At 40.3% G+C, this 17,921-nt stretch overlaps 1 protein-coding gene across 1 annotated transcript in view; it reads right to left on the bottom strand.

Moving 5' to 3' along the window:
* LOC131960873 (beta-1,4 N-acetylgalactosaminyltransferase 2-like) overlaps positions 1 to 17,921 on the bottom strand; it is a 31,189-nt gene that overhangs the window by 10,208 nt on the left and 3,060 nt on the right. The window contains exons 4-8 of the mRNA XM_059326146.1: positions 16,748 to 16,785; positions 15,414 to 15,480; positions 9,062 to 9,175; positions 8,694 to 8,780; positions 7,362 to 7,543 (exon numbers count right to left, since the gene is read on the bottom strand). Coding sequence (XP_059182129.1) covers positions 7,362 to 7,543; positions 8,694 to 8,780; positions 9,062 to 9,175; positions 15,414 to 15,480; positions 16,748 to 16,785 — 488 coding nt within the window. The remainder of the gene's footprint in view (positions 1 to 7,361; positions 7,544 to 8,693; positions 8,781 to 9,061; positions 9,176 to 15,413; positions 15,481 to 16,747; positions 16,786 to 17,921) is intronic.

Here is a 17,921-nt window from a genome sequence, read left to right as displayed (position 1 = left end):
AGCTTTACTGTAGTTCCACTTCTTCTAGTGTGAAGTAATTGGTAGCTTGCAAAGCTCTGCTTTCAAAGTAGTTTCCCAAACACTGTTGGTGACTTGATGTGTTAATGAAGAACACAGGAGAACATTTTGTACAACACTTCCTCATACCTGAACGACTCCCAAACCAACATACATGGCTATATTTTACCTTGTTTTCTTTATAGGGGTCAACCAGTGCAACAGGGGTATTTATTGATTTATTGTTAATTATTGCACTGCAGTAATGAGTTGTTGGAAAAATAACAGTTAATTTAAGACAGACATTTAGTCTGGGTGATAACAGCTATTATTAAAGCAAGACATTCTATCAGTCCCTTGGATATGCCTGTTTTTTTTTTTTCAAAGCTTATGTTTCCAGGTTGAAGTAATATATTTTATTGAATCTGTCAGTTTACTTTTCACAGTCAAATTACCACACAACAGGATATTATTAAAAATCAACCATCTGCCGCGTCAAAGACAACACAAAACGGATAAATGAGGCTGAGAGCCGCATCTCTGATGGTGAGGACCGCACCACCACTTTGGAAAACAAGCTAGCTGAACTTGGACAAAGAGTGAAGATGTTAACCGACCGAGCCGAGGACAGCGAGAATAGGAGCCGCAGAGATAATATACGGATCCTCGGGCTCAAGGAAGGTGCAGAGGGGAATCAGGCTGTTAAGTTTTTTGGGACCTTGCTTCCAGACATATTGGGGCTGGATACCAAACGAGGCTCAGTTAAAATTGATCGGGCGCACAGAGCCTTAGGTCCGCCGAAGAAAAATTATAACCGACCTGTTATTATCATGTTGCACAATTTCAATGACAAGCAACGGATCCTGGCTGCTGTCCGAGAGAAAGGCGAAGTCACCTACCAGGGTGACAAGATTTACATCCGTCAGGACCTATCAGCCCAGGTGAGGGAAGCCCGGCGTCAGTTCAACGGAGTATGTGAACGCCTCATCCAGAGAGGAATACGGTTCCAGATGCGCTACCCGGCCAGCTTATACTTTTTCTTCAACGGGGAGGAACGCTCCTTCAAAAGCCCACGGGAAGCGGAGGATTTTCTGAGCAAGAACGGTTAATTCCGAGCGCGGAATAAGGATTACTGTAAGTGTTTTTACACGGTTTATGTAGCAATCTCAGAAACTGGAAAATATAACTGAAGTCCGGCACCGCCGGAGATTGGTACCGGACGATTATTTTTCATAATGTAACTGATTTACAAATTATATTTCCATTTTTGGTCCTTGTCGACACCTGCTGCGGCAGCCAGTGCGTTTTTTTTATTTTATTTTATTTTTTTATTATTATCATTATCATTATCATTATTATTATTATTATTATTATTGTTGTTGTTGTTTTTTACTTGCTTACTTAATTCTGTTATGGGCACATAGGTAATATGTCCATGTTATTTCTCAGGGACACTTAACTACCTAGAGGATATTGTTTCATCACTTCAGTTATATAGCTGGGGAGCGGGAGGGTTGCGGAGAACGAACATCGGCAGTGGGATACTTGTGGTCACTCCTGCGGCTGGTGTGGTTTTTTCTCTCATAGGTGGGAGGATACCTCTCTGCCTCACCTGCCCTAAGACTTTTAACACCTGTATAAGGATGTTCTTTGTTCTTGTTTTCTCGTTTGGGGGGCTCTATTTTGTTCAGGGTTCTGAGCCACCATTTGGGGAGGGGTTTTCTCAGACAGCCATGTTTGTTATGTTATTTTCATTCTTACAATGTATGTTTGGCTCCAGTCCTTTATTGATTACCAGATCAGCTACTGCCTTTTTTCCTTTATATTTCATTAGTGGCCGCATAGAATATATCCAGCTATGTGAAGGGCTTAGTCTTACATGAGTGACCTTAAGGTTGTTTCACTTAATGTGAAGGGCATTAACCATGTCATCAAACGCCAGAAAATCTTGTCCTTCCTTAAAAAAGAGAAATGCCAAATAGCCTTTCTCCAGGAAACCCACCTTTCAGACCTGGAACATATAAAACTGAGGAGAAGCTGGGTGGGCCAGGTTTTCTACTCCTCTTATAATTCCAAAAGTAGAGGGGTTGCAATTCTCCTACATCGATCCCTACCTTTTACTCTTGATAAAACAATATCGGATAAACAGGGACGTTATGTACTTCTGTCTGGTTATCTCTACGGAGAACATGTTGTTTTTGGGTGTATATATGCCCCAACAATATATGAGGCGTCTTTTATTCCACAGCTTACTTCCGATTTGGCAGCATTTCTTCTCCATACTTACTTCTAGGTGGTGATTTTAATTGTACACTTAACCCGAATATTGATGTCTCCCTCTCAATCTACTCTTTCCAAGAAAAGCTCAAAAATGGGTGAATTTCGTACAGATTTAGATTTATATGATGTGTGGAGGGTGCAACACCCCCTAGATAGAGACTACACATTCTTCTCGATCCCCCACCAGGTCTTCTCCAGGATAGACTACTTTCTGTCTTCAAGAACGATTTTGGGCAGAATCCTGAACTCTACAATTGGTACCAAATTTCTTTCTGATCACTCCCCTATCAGTGTGACTATCTCTCCTCCTTATAGGGACCCAGCCTGCAGGCACTGGAGGCTCGACCCTACCCTACTGAGTAACCGTTCCTTCGTTGAGTATATTACATCTGAGTGGCAGCAGTTCATCTCTATAAATAAATCCCCAGATATTAGTCCTTCTACACTGTGGGAAGCTGGTAAGGCATATATACGTGGAGCTATTATATCTTTTACGTCAGCACAGAGGAAAGATGCCCTTAAAAGACAGTTGGATTTAGAGAAGACAATTGATAATCTGGAAACTCAATTTAAGAAATCTCAGAGCAGCTCTCTGGCGAAACAGCTGGATGCTGCACGCTCTGCCTTAAATCAGCTCCTAACCAGGAAAGTGGAGACACAAATTTTTTTTGCTAAACATAGACTATTTGAATCAGGCAATAAACCAGGCCGGTTGCTAGCTCGTCTTGCTCGTGGTAAAATTGAGCCCAATGTAATCCCCTCTCTCATAGACAAAAATGGGGTGAGGCGCCTCAAATCATCTGATATAAATGAAGTAATGAAACTGTTTTATAAAGACCTCTATAGTTCCGAATGCACATCTTCTTCCGAGACTAGAGCAAAATTTCTTGATGAGATGAAGTTGCCGTCTCTTACAGACGAACAGAAAGCAGATTTATGCAAGCCAATTAGTAAAGAAGAAGTCTTACAAGCCATACGCACTCTTAAGGGAGGTAAAGCTCCAGGACCGGACGGTTTTGGCCCTGAATTTTACAAAACATTCAGTCAGGAACTCGTCGGTCCCCTTACAGACATGTACCTAGACTCCTTTGATGGGGGCTGTCTCCCCCCTACACTAAACACCGCTAATATCTCAGTTATTCTGAAGAAGGATAAGCCTTCTGACATGTGTGGCTCCTATAGACCAATCAGTCTGATTTCGGTTGACAGCAAACTGCTATCAAAACTCCTGGCCAGGCGGCTGGAGAAATTACTTCCTACACTCATAAATTCAGATCAGACGGGCTTTGTTTATGGACGCTATTCAACCACTAATGTGAGAAGGCTCTTGAATATTATACAATTTACCTCACAATGCAAACAGAAGGCATTGGCCATTTCTCTAGATGCAGAAAAGGCCTTCGATAGGGTTGAGTGGAGCTATCTGTTTGATGTTTTGGGGAGATTTGGCTTAGGGGGAGACTTCCTTAAATGGATCCAAACCATATATCACTCACCTACAGCGGTTGTCATAACTAATGGTCGGCGTTCCGAGCCCTTCCCAATAGCAAGGGGTGTCCGCCAGGGTTGCCCTCTCAGCCCGCTCCTCTTTGCCTTAGCATTGGAACCATTAGCTGAAACTATTCGACTTCATACAGATGTGAAGGGAATAACAATGGGGCATAGGGAACACAAAATTGCCTTATATGCGGACGACATCCTTGTGTTTTTGTCCTCCCCTCAGCCATCAATTTCTGCAATAATGGACATTTTCAATAGGTTTAGTGTCATATCTGGTTACAAAATTAATTTTAGTAAATCTGAAGCTATGCCACTGGGAGACCTGAATACTGCAGATGTTTGGGAGAATTTCCCATTCAGATGGTCAAGATCTGGCTTTACTTATTTGGGGATAAAAGTGTCCTCAGACTTGAGGGATCTGCGAAAATTAAATTTTGCCCCAATCTGTACTTCAGTCAAAAGAGACTTGGATCGATGGCAGAACTTACCCATTTCCCTATTTGGTCGAATCAGTCTTGTTAAGATGAATGTACTCCCTCGACTCTTATACCCTTTGCAAATGCTCCCGTTATATTTATCAAGGAAAATCATCCTAGACTTAGAGAAGGCATTTTCCAAATTTATTTGGCAAGGCAGAAAACCTAGACAGAGGCTTAAGATATTACAATTGTCTACAGACATGGGTGGGCTTTCTATGCCTAATATGTTGTTTTATAACTGGGCTTGTCATGCGCGCCACTTCTGGGTTTGGTTACATTCGTATGTTGAGAGAAAGCACTGTATTGATTCCTGGGCCTGCCACCCTTATTCCCCATGGAGCTTAATCACATGTGAGGCAAAGAAGATAAATCCAGAAGTAAAACGCAATCTTATTATTTACAACAGCGTCAGGATATGGCACGATATATCTAAATATCTTGGAAGAAAAAATTGTTAAGTCCTCATTGTCCCCCATAACCCAAAATCCTGACTTTCCTGCAGGTGTCAGCTCACCCACGTTCCTCTCTTGGAGAGACAAGGGAATTCATGTAATTGGCGATTTATTGAGAGGCCATACTATACTGTCCTTCCAGCAATTACAGGAAACATTTAATATTCCCAGGCACCATTTTTTTGGGTATTTACAGATTAGACATTTTGTGTCTTCACTGACCACCTCTTTCTCTACTAACACCCCTTACAGTGATGCTGAAAGATTTCTCCTGGAGCGCAAGGACAGAGGACATCTTATAGCATCATTTTACTCACTTCTGGGTTCTTCCGTTACATACCATTTACCAGACATCTCTTATAGATGGGAAAAAGACTTGAACAATGAATATATTGAAGATGATTGGCTGGCAACTATACGCCTGATAAGGTCCACATCTACTTGTAACCAGCTGAGAGAAACTCAGTACAAGATACTTCACAGGCTGCATATTACTCCTGTTATTTTAAACAAAATTGACCACTCCATATCTCCTCTGTGTACCAAGTGCAACTTAGAAAGGGGGACGTATTTCCATTACTTTTGGGAATGTAAACTAATCTCCAGATTTTGGTCATTTATTTCAAAGGTGGTCAGTGGGATATTTAAAATACAAATTAAGAAAGACCCTGGGGTTTTCCTCCTAGGCCTTCCCTCTAGGGACTTACATCTCACTGTGTCACATCATAAGCTCCTTGATAAACTCCTTCTCGTTGCTCGAAAGTGTATATTAAAAAATTGGATCAAAACCCTTCCACCTAGTGTCACCCTTTGGTACAGGGAGATCTTTGATATCCTCCCTCATGAAAGGCTACAAGCTGCTGTAAAGGGAAAGGACGAATTGTTTTTAATTGTTTGGACACCCTTTCTTGATTATATACCTGCAGATCTGAAAAATCTGCTGTTGATGGGTAGACGGTTTTCTGACTGGCGATTATGAGTGCCTATTGCGGACTGGAGACAAACTAGAACTGTATTTATTTATTTATTTTCTGCCTAACTTTGTATAGCATGTGCTGTCTGTCGGGATGGGGTGGGGGGTGGGGGGGAGGGCTTCTGTTTCTGTGTTTTGTATTGTTAATGTGTTTAAAAACAATAAAGTGTGTTTAAAAAAAAAAATTTAAAAAATCAACCATCTATATGCAGCATGGGTATCAATGATCCATTCACTGTAAAGAATTTACTGTGATTTTTACAGTAACCAACTGGCAGCAATTTACAAGTGACTTAATGTAATTATTATTTACAGTAGAACTATATGATTTGTATTTATAGTACAATTTTTTTTCCTGTAAAATAAAAACACAAACACAACAAATTAAACACTGATTTTTTGTGTTTACAGATCAGATTTGTTTACTGTAAGAACAAAAAAACAGTTAAGCACTGTGATTTTTAATGTTACTGTATATGGCAATATGGCTCAGTAAACAAAACTATTAATTTGATAACAGTAAATCACTGTCAATATAGTCTTCTACTGAAAAAAATAAATTATTTTAATGTGATTTAATAACCATAATAACAAATAAAATTACCCATATTTTAACATTTTTCAATTAGAAAAATACAGAAAACAAGGAAACGTCAATTACACATTTTTTAAATTCAAGTATTCAACTGGAATAAACTTGTGTGAGTTTCAGGTGGGCAGATTATACTGGAGCACCAACTAGCGTTCGTGAGTTCAGAAAACAACAAACCACAGTGAACATGAAGGAAGAAGCTGATGAGACCAGACCGCTTTGGCCCCGTGGATGGGAAATTTTGTTACAAAAAACGAATGGATGGAAGCGTCGATAAGAGCATGGTTGTGTGCAAGCTATGACCCTAAAACCAAAGTATAATAGTTTACAGAAGGTCTACCTATCTATAGACTACCTACATTTCTGAAATGTACTATATTTCTAAATATGCTATTGCTAGACTTAATGGCAAAAATTGCACTGGTCTGTTGGACTTAAGCAAAAAAATTATTGTTTATTTTTGTTCAAGCTTATGTATCCAGTCATTATTCAATGGTATACTAAAAATCCATGTGAAAAAAATGACTTCTCACTGTTGTCAGGTCAAATATTTATATGCGATTAAAATGCGATTAATTTCGATTAATTAATTACAAAGCCTCTAATTAATTAGATTAACTTTTTTAATCGAGTCCCGGCCCTAATATATATATATAAACACTTTCTTATCTTTGCGGACAGCAGCCTCAGGCTAACACTGCCGTGATGTTCCTGACTGTTGGTGTCGTCCCAGGTTACACTGCTTTACTCACAGTAAGTTACTCTAAAACTTTACCACAGCAGCTTCAATTTTTCCTCTGGGGAAATTGTGAAAGGGCCACGGGGGCTACTGCCGGTGTGTGTACACTATGATGAGATTCTTCAGAGATTTAAAACTATGCCCTTTAACCTCAAAGTGTGTGTGTGTGTGTGTGTGTTTGTTTGTTTGTTTTTACTCTTCCTGTAAGTCGCTTTGGATAAAAGCGTCTGCTAAATGTAAATGTGTGTGTGTGTGTGTGTAATTAAAATCACATAAAGTTACTGTGTGTGTGTGTGTGTGTGTGTGTGTGTGTGTGTGTGTGTGTGTGTGTCTGTGTGTGTGTGTGTACCTGTGCTGGAGGCATGAAGTACTGTTCAATGTGTTCTCCAGTCATGTGCTCTGGTTCAAAGCTGTCGTCTGCAATGATGACTTTTATGTTGCTATAGAAACGCCGGATGCTACTCAACAAAGCTTTGAGTTGTGTGTAGCGCAGGAACGTCTTTGTGGTGATGGTGACGTGAGAGCTGATATCTATTATTACAACAAAAGAGATAAGACAATATGGATGAATTGTGAAGTGTCAGGACAATTTTTATTGCCATTGACAACAATAAACAGGCAATTCTCATAACAGAACAAAATCACCTTGAGAGTGGCTATGACCAGACATGATTGCAAATGTGTGTGACATTTCCCTATCCAAGAATAGAATACACGTATATATCTACCCACGCATATACATACTGCATGTGCACATACAAACCTACACATTACACGTTTACATACATGCATATTACATAATAAGTAGCAAGACACTGCAGGCATGAAGATACATTACTCAATGCAAATGTTAAATGGCCAATTGTTATAAATAATAATTAATTATAATAATTGATATGACTTGATTTATTCAAAGTCACCTCTAGATGGGGCACCACTCTGTACAACAGAGAAAAGACAGCCAGTTCCCCTTAATCAGTCTCATAAAGTTATAAACTATCAATTTACATTTACATTTAGTCATTTAGCAGACGCTAAATGACTAAATGTAAATGTAAATCTCATTAATAATTACCTCAATAATTATAATTTTTTTTAATATAATTTTTATCCCACAATTTTGTAACCCATTTTATTCATCACCCAGTTTGTCCTATCTTGATCCTGGGCGCCACCTCGTCCCTGTCGGTCTGGGGAGAGCCCCGAACTGCCCACATGCTTCCTCCGATACATGTGGAGTTAGCAGGCCGCTTCTTGTCACCTGACAGGGGGAGATTCCCCGGTCGGACGTAGCGCGTGGGAGGATCACGTTATTCCCACCTGTTCCTCTCCCCCCCATCAGGCGCCCCGACCGACCAGAGGGAGGCACTATAGCGACCAGGATCAATGCATGTTTTTGTGAGAGGTCCCTGTAAGGGGATCCTCTGGGGACACGGGGAGAACATGCAAACTCCACACAGAAAGGCCCTTTTGTATATATATATATATATATATATATATATATATATATATATATATACACACACACAAGGCCTCATCTTTTACATTTTGCAAAAAAAAAGGCCATTGCATTGTGCAATTAATGTTTATGTCATTGTGACAAGTTAAAGAAAAATTCTGTTCAATTGCCACTTTAACTTAATTTTTAATCTGCAGACCAACATGATGATGGCAGTCCTACCTGTTCCCATGTCATACAGGACTGGCAGTTGAGGCTGTTTGATGGTAATGGGAAATATGGCTTCATGGTTCTCAAACTGGAAGGAGGCTAAAAACAGAAAAAGACAGCATAAATGCTTCTTAGAAAAAAATGGATTAGTTATTTCAGAAACAAAATAGGCGCAAACTAAACTGCCAGTGAATGTTAGATCACTACAGACATTTTCCAGAGTTACTTTTTTCACTTTGTCTAGTTGAACAGTAAACACGCATAATTAATTGCATTCACTGTATCAGGACTTCTGTACATCATTTTGTGCATTTTAATTCTGCAAAAAGTTTTTACAAATTATATTTTTCTAATTCAGTTCCAATTACTTAGACTCATACCTAGGTCTCCAGTGTCTATATGGTAGACTGTGCTGGTGTAGGTCACTTTAGCCAGCAGGTCATTGAGGGTCACAAGGCTGCTGGACTCCATTATCAGTTTGTTCTCACCATCACCTGTCATTTACACAGAGGTAACAAAACAGCTGTTTAATCATTCACTTCCAACCACCTCCACAGGACTTCGGTTTGATATTAAAAGTAAAGCCAGGAAGACTCTTTGACATTGACACATGCCCTTTGACAGTTAAGCTAGAACATCAGGAGTGTAATATATTTTTGCTACAACTTATTTATATATCAAATAACATTTTTAATTATTTTAAGAAGAAGATTTTAACAATTAGGATTAATATATTGACAAATAACCTCCTCTGGTTTTTTTTCAAAAGGTTTGATGCTGTATGAAACAGAATGTGATAATTTGTTCATTTTTTAAAAATTTTTCTACACATATTCAATTAAAATCTGTAAAAAGACAGTACTGTATATTTAATGTTTCACTCATCTGTACTATTGCCAAGAAAACTATCCTTATAATCTGGAAATCAATGAACATCATACACATTACACACTGGAAAAACATACTTATACGTTAGATCTCGATAGAAAACTTATCCACCCCAATCAAAGACAATGCAGAAAATTCCACTCCATCTGGTTATCCCTCATTCATTTCTTACAACCTTCTCTATCCATGTTGAGATCAGTCTGGGTGCTGACACTGACTGTTGCGGTGCGGACGCTGCCTGTCTCCTGCTCTATCTCCTGACTGATTTCAACCTCTGGGAATTTGCTGCTTGCCACCAGATGCATGCATGCCTGCCTAACCTGTAAAAAAGATTTACTTTTAAGGTACCCAGACAGACGCCGTTTGGTCCAAGAGGAAGTGAGAGCTGGCGTGGAGGAACTGCGTGCTAGCCAGATGGTGGGGATGAAACAGCAAGGCGCATGGACGAGATGGGAACAGGCAGTGGACCGCAAGATCTCCTGGTCTGAGCTTTGGCAAGCTGAGCCTTACCAGATCAAGTTCCTGATTGCGTCCGTCTATGACGTCTTACCCAGCCCATCCAACCTCTTCTGCTGGGGCAAGGTTGATGCACCATCATGTCCTTTGTGCCTCAGGAGAGGAACCCTAGAGCATATCCTCAGCTGTTGCCCAAAAGCCCTGGGAGAAGGACGCTACACTTGGCGCCATGACCAGGTGCTGAAGGCGATAGCAGAAACCATCTTCACCAGCATCACTCAGAACAAGCCTCTCCGACCAGCAAGGCAGGCGATTGCTTTCATTCGAGCAGGGGAGAAGCCTAAGCCCCAGCCAAGGGGGGCAGCGGGACTCCTTGGAACCGCACCGGACTGGCAGATGAAGGCCGACCTGGGAAAGCAGCTCAGATTCCCAGAGCACATCGTGGAGACCACCTTTGAGACCAGACCTAGTTCTGTTCTCAGATTCAACAAAACAGGTGGTCCTTCTGGAGCTGACAGTTCCCTGGGAAGAGCGCATGGAAGAGGCCAATAAGAGGAAGCGTGCCAAGTACGCCAACTTAGTGGAGGAGTGCCGCAGTTGGGGGTGGCATGCCCGGTGTGTGCTACTAGAGGTGGGCTGTAGAGGCTTTGCAGCGCGATCTCTCTGTAAAGCATACAGCATGTTTGGAATCGCAGGTGCATGCCAGAGAAAGGCCATCAAGACCACCACAGAGGCAGCTGAGAAGGCCTCTAGATGGCTGTGGATCAAAAGGGGTGATCCGTGGGTACATGCTACTTAGACACAAGTTGGGACTTGATCAATCCCGGCTGGGTCGCCTGGGTGAGGGTGTATGATGTTGCGAGACCCGAAACACCCAATGACCCCAGGTTCCATCACTGATGATGTGTCTAAGTGCATCAATAGATGTATATTAAACTAACTGATGACATTCTTATCATGAAAGAATTGATACTTGTAGCCTGACTATTTGTGTAAAGAACATTAAAAAACCCCATATACAATAACACTTTGTTTTGATTTTATTTATTACAATAACCATGCATAAAAACTGTCCAATGTTTCCTCCATTTTGTTACAGTAGTGGGTAATCGTTGTTTTAGTTCAACCAGTGCTGGTTGAATCACTAAAATGACCTTTATCAGTCGGTTGTCATCATATGGTAAATATGTGTAAACACAGGATGTTGTGCATCTCAGGGATGTTGGTTGAACATAATGATGTTAATATCACATTCATTTTAGAAGCCGGGGTATTATCAAAAGTATCAATGTGCCATTACTTCTAACATCTATGGACAATCATGCACCTTACTATATTAGCAATAACCACCTGATTTCACTTATGCACAGTGTATAACATGAACATCATTTGGCACTGTATACTCAGCACATAGTGTCGTATAGTTATGGTTATATCCCTGTATCACTATTCAATTATTTTTTTGATATAGCATTTTGGACTTGGGAGTTTTTTACTTTTTTTAAAAACATTTTTTACTAGGTGATGTAAAAGTTGCTAGTAATAGTTCTAGAGACTGATTATGATAGAATCTCGAATATAAAAGCTGGACTAGGCTCAAATGTTGAAAATTTGCCATGTTCATTAATATAATATACTTGGTATACTGCCGCTACTATTGGTTCATGTTGTTGAGCTGTCAGAGTCAGAGCCAATCAGAGGCAGAATAGGGCGGGTCTTAACGGAAAACGGGGTTCAAGGGTCAAAGGAATCCATGTTACCTAAGGTCAGCCTCAAGTGGTTTCTTAGCTGGCGACTGTCGATACTTCAGTTGAAAAGCAAGATATTTTTCCAAAAGTAAATGTGACGCGCTCCATCAAAATGAGTTGGAAGCGTCGGAAGTCGCAGCCGCCCGTTCTTGTAAAAACACGTTTAAACATGAAAAAAGTGATTTAGGGCTGTTTTGGGGTTTTATGCGTTTCTGAATAAATAAAGCCTCAGCTTTAAGACAATGTTAACATTAATACGAAATTCAAATGATATGTATAGTTTTTAAGCTTTTAAACGTAACTTTGTCAGAAAGTTTTCGCGGCACACAGCTGTTTACAGACCGGCTGGATGACATGGTTCACATAGTGGTGAAGATCGCTGGCTTAACTAGATGGATTGATGTGAGGAGAACATTGCAAAACTTTTTAATTTAATCAGAGATAGAGGTTCTACATGTGTTGATAACTGGACAGAGTTAATTATGGACTATTTCACCGCACCGGTAGGTGAGGAGACGAGAGGAGAGAGAGACAGCGGGACCTCCGACTAGGACGCGGACAGTGCGGCTAACGTTAGCTAAGATAATGCCGGAGAGAGTGAGTTGGAGGAAGATGAGGAGGAAGATATTGCGCTCATGGATGAGAAGTGAGAAGAAGCAACCTAGTTAAAGAGATGACTGATGGTAAGTGCTTATACTTTATCTACACAATCCTCTTTTTCTCTGTTAGTGAGGGCTAATAAAATCACTAGAGCAGGCTAAGAAAGCAGCTAATAATGCTGTGTGATCATTTCAGTGTGTGTAACTTTAGCCCAGGTGTAGGTGTGTCAGGTGTGCGTCTCCAACCCGTTCTCATTCCCAAAGCGTAATATACCGAAGATTTGTCACACCCCTAGACGTATCATACTGGCGCAAAGGGTACCCTTCCACGTTTGTGTGAAACGCTCTGGGTTCTCAATTGACTCCAATATAAATCCGCTCGCAGCGCTGAGAAGCGCTTAGAGCAGAGGCTTACAGCCGTCTATTCACTTCAATAATATCCCGAACACGGCCCTCCATTACGCTTTAGCTCTATGACAACCCTAACCCTAACCCTTTTTTCACATCTCGCACTCAGAGGGCTGTGGGGATCTAAGTCTGTTAGGGCAGATTTCCAAGGTTTGAAAAAAAATAAAACTTTCTCATAGAGCTAAACCAAATACATCACCGGAAAGGTCTTGGCCTGGAGAGTAACATATATCAATTTCAAGGTTCTATAATATTCTTGCTTTGAGATATTGACCTTTGAACCTTAACCCTGGGGCATATTTAAATGATTATAACTTAGAGACAAAAAGGGTTACAGACATGAGACCTACTGTTATAGAAAGGTGTTGACATGGACTATAATGTGAGCATAGTCACTAAGGGGTGGGAGTGGGGGGGGCTTTAGGATATGCTGAAAAAACAACAAATCCCCCATTGAACAAGACAATATTTAAATTCTGATGCCAAAAATGTGATTGACATCCCCTCAAACCCCTGGAAAGCCACTAATTAAGTATTTCCAACTTCCAATTTTAGGTAAAAACCTGTTTTATTAAAAAAACTACAACTCCCTAGACCTCTCGTTTTGTAGTTCTTCCCTATTAGGGCTGTGAAAACCTATTTCTACCCAATATATCGAATATCACACACTGTCTAATAAATAATTACACTGTATGTATATTATCTATGCTAAAAAAAGACAACAATGTTTGTTTAATGAAGATATTTTAACTAAAACAGGAGAGCAGAGTCGGGGCCATTTACAGTGAAGCGCGATTCAATGAGATCGCACAGCACATCCGTGAGGATAGTACCGCATCCGCTATGAGCGCGGTAGATTACAAAATAAAACGGATTTCAAAATAAAACACAGCGGATCGTCTTTTTCTGGCGAGATCTTCGCCACAAAGTGATTATGTACATTCACTGAGTGAATATTAAGAACATAAAACATATATTTCTCGCTAGAAATGTAATCAAAATCCATTTTTATGCAGAAACAAAGTCAAAATATTTATTTTTTTTCACTAAAAATGAGAGAAATGTCCGCCAGGAATGCCGTAAAACAAACGAATAAAAGTTTATTTCTCAGAATCGAAGGAGAAAAAAATGATACTGAGAGCCACAACATGAAGCTATTTTATTGTTGAATTATCAGTGAGACTTTGATGTGTTTGTGTTGAGAAATGTTGACGATGTCATTAAAAGAAATCCTTAAAATAGGGAGAAAAATACTTCCGTGCACAGGGTCCTCGGTTCTCCATTCAGATTGTCGCTGGCAGCGTAATGGAGGGCCGTGGTCGGGATATTATTGAAGTGAATAGACGGCTGTAAGCCTCTGCTCTAAGCGCTTCTCAGCGCCGCGAGCGGGTTTATATTGGAGTCAATTGAGAACCCAGAGCGTTTCACACAAACGTGGAAGGGTACCCTTTGCGCCAGTATGATACGTCTAGGGGCGTGACAAATCGCCGGTATATTACGCTTTGGGAATGACAACGGGTTGGCGTCTCAGGTGTCTACCGTCTCCTATAAATTACATTTATTAACATAATGAGGAAAATCAGTGTTTCATTCACTCAAAAAAATGTTGTTTCTGAACATAATCCAGGCAGTGATTACCTTATCACCACACAACTGAGGCTAATTATTAAACAGTAATAAACAAACATAATTTGTAGGAGACAGGTTTGCTGTGAGACACAAAGGTGAGGAGATCTTTAGGCTATAACAAAATAAACAGTCTAAAGTATGGTAAAAGTGTAGTAAAAGTATTGTTAAAAAGATCTGATATGGTGAATCATAAACTGTATGGTGAATATGTAATGTTTCTGAATATGGGGCTGTATTAAATTCTGTGCAGTCTGTCTATCAGTGAATGATCATATTGAAGCTTGCCTGGCACGTTTTCGCGCCCTGTCACTGCGGTCGATTGATGCCGATGTACTGCCTGAGTGTGTTGAGCGGTCAATAACGCTCAGGTTGTAGGCTGTGAAATTAAAAACACTTGGGGCAGCTTCAGGCTTCAGTCTGTTGGTCTGCCGGACTTCAAGCTTGCCAAACTCAAAGCTCCTCTCCTCTATGTAATCTTCCTCCAGAAAATGTTGACTACAGACCCGGGAGTCCGGGCCTGTCGGAGGGCTCTTCCTCTTCAATGCCGCCAGCCAGCGCAGCAGTACTGTTCTCCGCTTCAGCGGAAGTTTATGAAAATGGACTGTTTTGTCCTCGGCCTTGACTTTGTATAACTCATTTTTACACCCTGGAGCAATACAATAGTGGCCTCCCGTCTGTCTTCTCCTCTCCTTTGGCACCAGTCTCCATTGTTTACTGTGTTATCTCTCTCTCTCTCTGTGATGCGGGCTATGGGACTCTCCTCAGGGCCGCAAACTCAACCAACCCTGTGACGTCACTGGATATCGTACCGCAAGATGGCGGCACCCTTGCCACAAAAGTTAAAACGCCGATCCGTTTTTCTTTTATATGTTTATGTTTTTCATGTTTGTTATATAACTATTGATAAGAATAGGACTTAATCTAATAAATAATGCCATCTATTATGGATGCGTTTCTCTTCCTCAACCTCTTAAAGCATTACAATTTTTCTTTTTTAATCTTACCTTGGACCTTCACCCCTTCAGCTGGAATCTTTGTGGTCAGGACTCCTTTGGACACAGTTAAGGACACCTAGAGTAGACACACCCGAATAAACCAGAGCACTTAAATACACATACCTGGCATAATACGCCACACCAAGAAGAATTTGTCCACCAATGACAAGGAAAAATCATTTGCATGCATATAAGATAAACATTAGTAGTCCCTAAATAGGAAATTGCAGTGCAGCAGTTGCAACACAGTTCCTTGTTAAACTCACTTCCCAAGTTGAAAGAAGGCCAGCCCCACACCACAACAACAACATAAGATCAGGGAATCAGAGCAAAGAAGGACAGGCAGGAACTGTCACTGCATACAGCTCAATGTGTACTGTACAGGGTGAGCAGCAACACCAATGTCCTTGCAGTCAGGTTTTACTGTTTAAAGGCTCAGTCATACCAGAAAGTGACGCAATTAAATTCTTCCAGTGATTCTCTTACAGCTGTGCATACAGTTCTGCAAGTTGTTTGTGGGGTTTACTGAATAAATTGGAAATGCATGCTCGGAAAAAAACACAAAATCCACTGTTCACATGTGTCTTAAAGGCAGCAAGTTATTTACATAGGACATTGGCAAGCATCAAATTCCTTCTGCTGAACAAAACATTTTTAACGTAATAGTTGTCAGAGCCAGGACTAGGATTAAATGGCATTAAATGCTGGTGTGACCAAGCCAATGCTAATTACAAAGTCCTGTTCATTTATGTTCCTGTTCATAGTCAGATTCTGGCATGGTAGTCACCATCTTTCAATTTTGACTACAGGAAAGAGAGAGTTTGTCTGACATTATGCCACTTATTCAGTTTTTGGGGGTAAAATCCAAACTTTTCATCTTTAACAGCAGTTTCAGCCCCTATCTCCAAGGTTAATATCAAGATTGCTGCTGTACAATGATAGATCATGTCAAGAAATGTATTTGCTTTTGCAATATGAGCACAAAGGAATTTTTTTCTGTGAAAATATGAATGCAAATTACTTAATTCTGACTACATCATATGGGAAAGAAGTTTTTTGTATTTTAACTTAGCATATTTCTATTGTTACTCCATGAATCAAAGACCATTTCAATAATTTATGTAAAACTGCTGTTTGTAACACGCCAAACACTTGTCATTTTTTTGGAAATACTCCAGGTTGAAATATACCAAACTTCCCTTTTTTTATATGATGTTACATAAATCTTTCAAAGGATTCAGCAGCCATCTTGTATAAACCAGCCAAACACTACCATTTTCCCAGGTTGATCTGGGTGAGAAGGACCAGTCGATCTGTTGCATCTAATTTGGGATCACACCAACCTTGTAGTTGCTTCTTTGTCCTGCATGCAGTGCTAAACCTGAAATTAAAATGACCTCATGCTTTCATTTTTTCACATAACTCATATTCATCTTTTGCTTTGTTGACTTTTACAACAGGTAATCTTGCTCTTGGCCTCCTGTTAGCTAGCTAGCTTGTCCATCACAAGAGCTGCCGTCTGCAGTCTCCCAGCAGCGAGGATAGCATGGTGGAATTAGCAAGCTAGCTCCCTAACTAGCCGATGGCTGGGTAGGAAGCTATCTTGGTAATTCTGCCTTGCTCTCATGTGACACTGGTTACAGGAAACGTAACCACTGTACTTATGCAGATAGGCTGGTCATGTCTGGACACATAAATCTGACCTGATCGCTTGCAAAAGAGAGAGCAGATGACCTGTCTTCAAGATCAGATCTGGGAACAAATCCTGCTGTCTGTACGTGGCCTCAGTATGACCGTCCATTTCAATATTCCAGCCATGTATTCAAGTCTTGACTAAATCCCAGTTGTCTAGTGTTCTCTTTGCGTTGCAAAAACAGAATAAGTTAGCTCCCTAAATGATACAGCATTATTTTGCACTCTATTTTTCAATAATTCAAATGAAACCAACTTGCTATTGTGTCATTTTGTAGTGTAAATGTAAAAACTTCAAATTGATAACAATGCTCAATTTTAAGAGTTCAAGTGAGAAAAAATGTCCTCAAGCGAAGGTCCGGAACATCAAACACTTTGAATTAGTGTGATATTTATCTTTATATATATATATTTATATATATATCACATCTATAGAAGCAAGAGGCGTGTGTGTGTGTCTAGGTCATATCTCGCTGACTGTTAGTCAGATTGACCTCAGATTTCGTATGTGGCTTGCGCATGGCACGAAGGTTTGCATCCTCGATTTTGAAGATTTTTGAATTCATTTTTCAAAATATAATTATTTACATATGACATGTTGCGGCATTGCACTGTTTCCGATCGGACACCTTTTAGGGGAGCTCCGCCCCATTGTGTGATAGGCCTACACCTGGTCTGTAACCCAATTCACTCTGGATTTCCAGCCTGACTCATCTCATCTGTAAGTCTATTTAGTGCGCTACAAGGTTCGATTTTCCAATAATATTCAAATAGTTTCCAGCGAATATCAATGTTCAATGTGTATATGCTGGATGGTGTGCGTAC

The sequence above is a fragment of the Centropristis striata genome, chromosome 22 (assembly GCF_030273125.1).
Source record: "Centropristis striata isolate RG_2023a ecotype Rhode Island chromosome 22, C.striata_1.0, whole genome shotgun sequence".
Classification (NCBI taxonomy): Eukaryota; Metazoa; Chordata; class Actinopteri; order Perciformes; family Serranidae; genus Centropristis; species Centropristis striata.
This window is presented reverse-complemented; position numbering and strand designations above follow the sequence as displayed.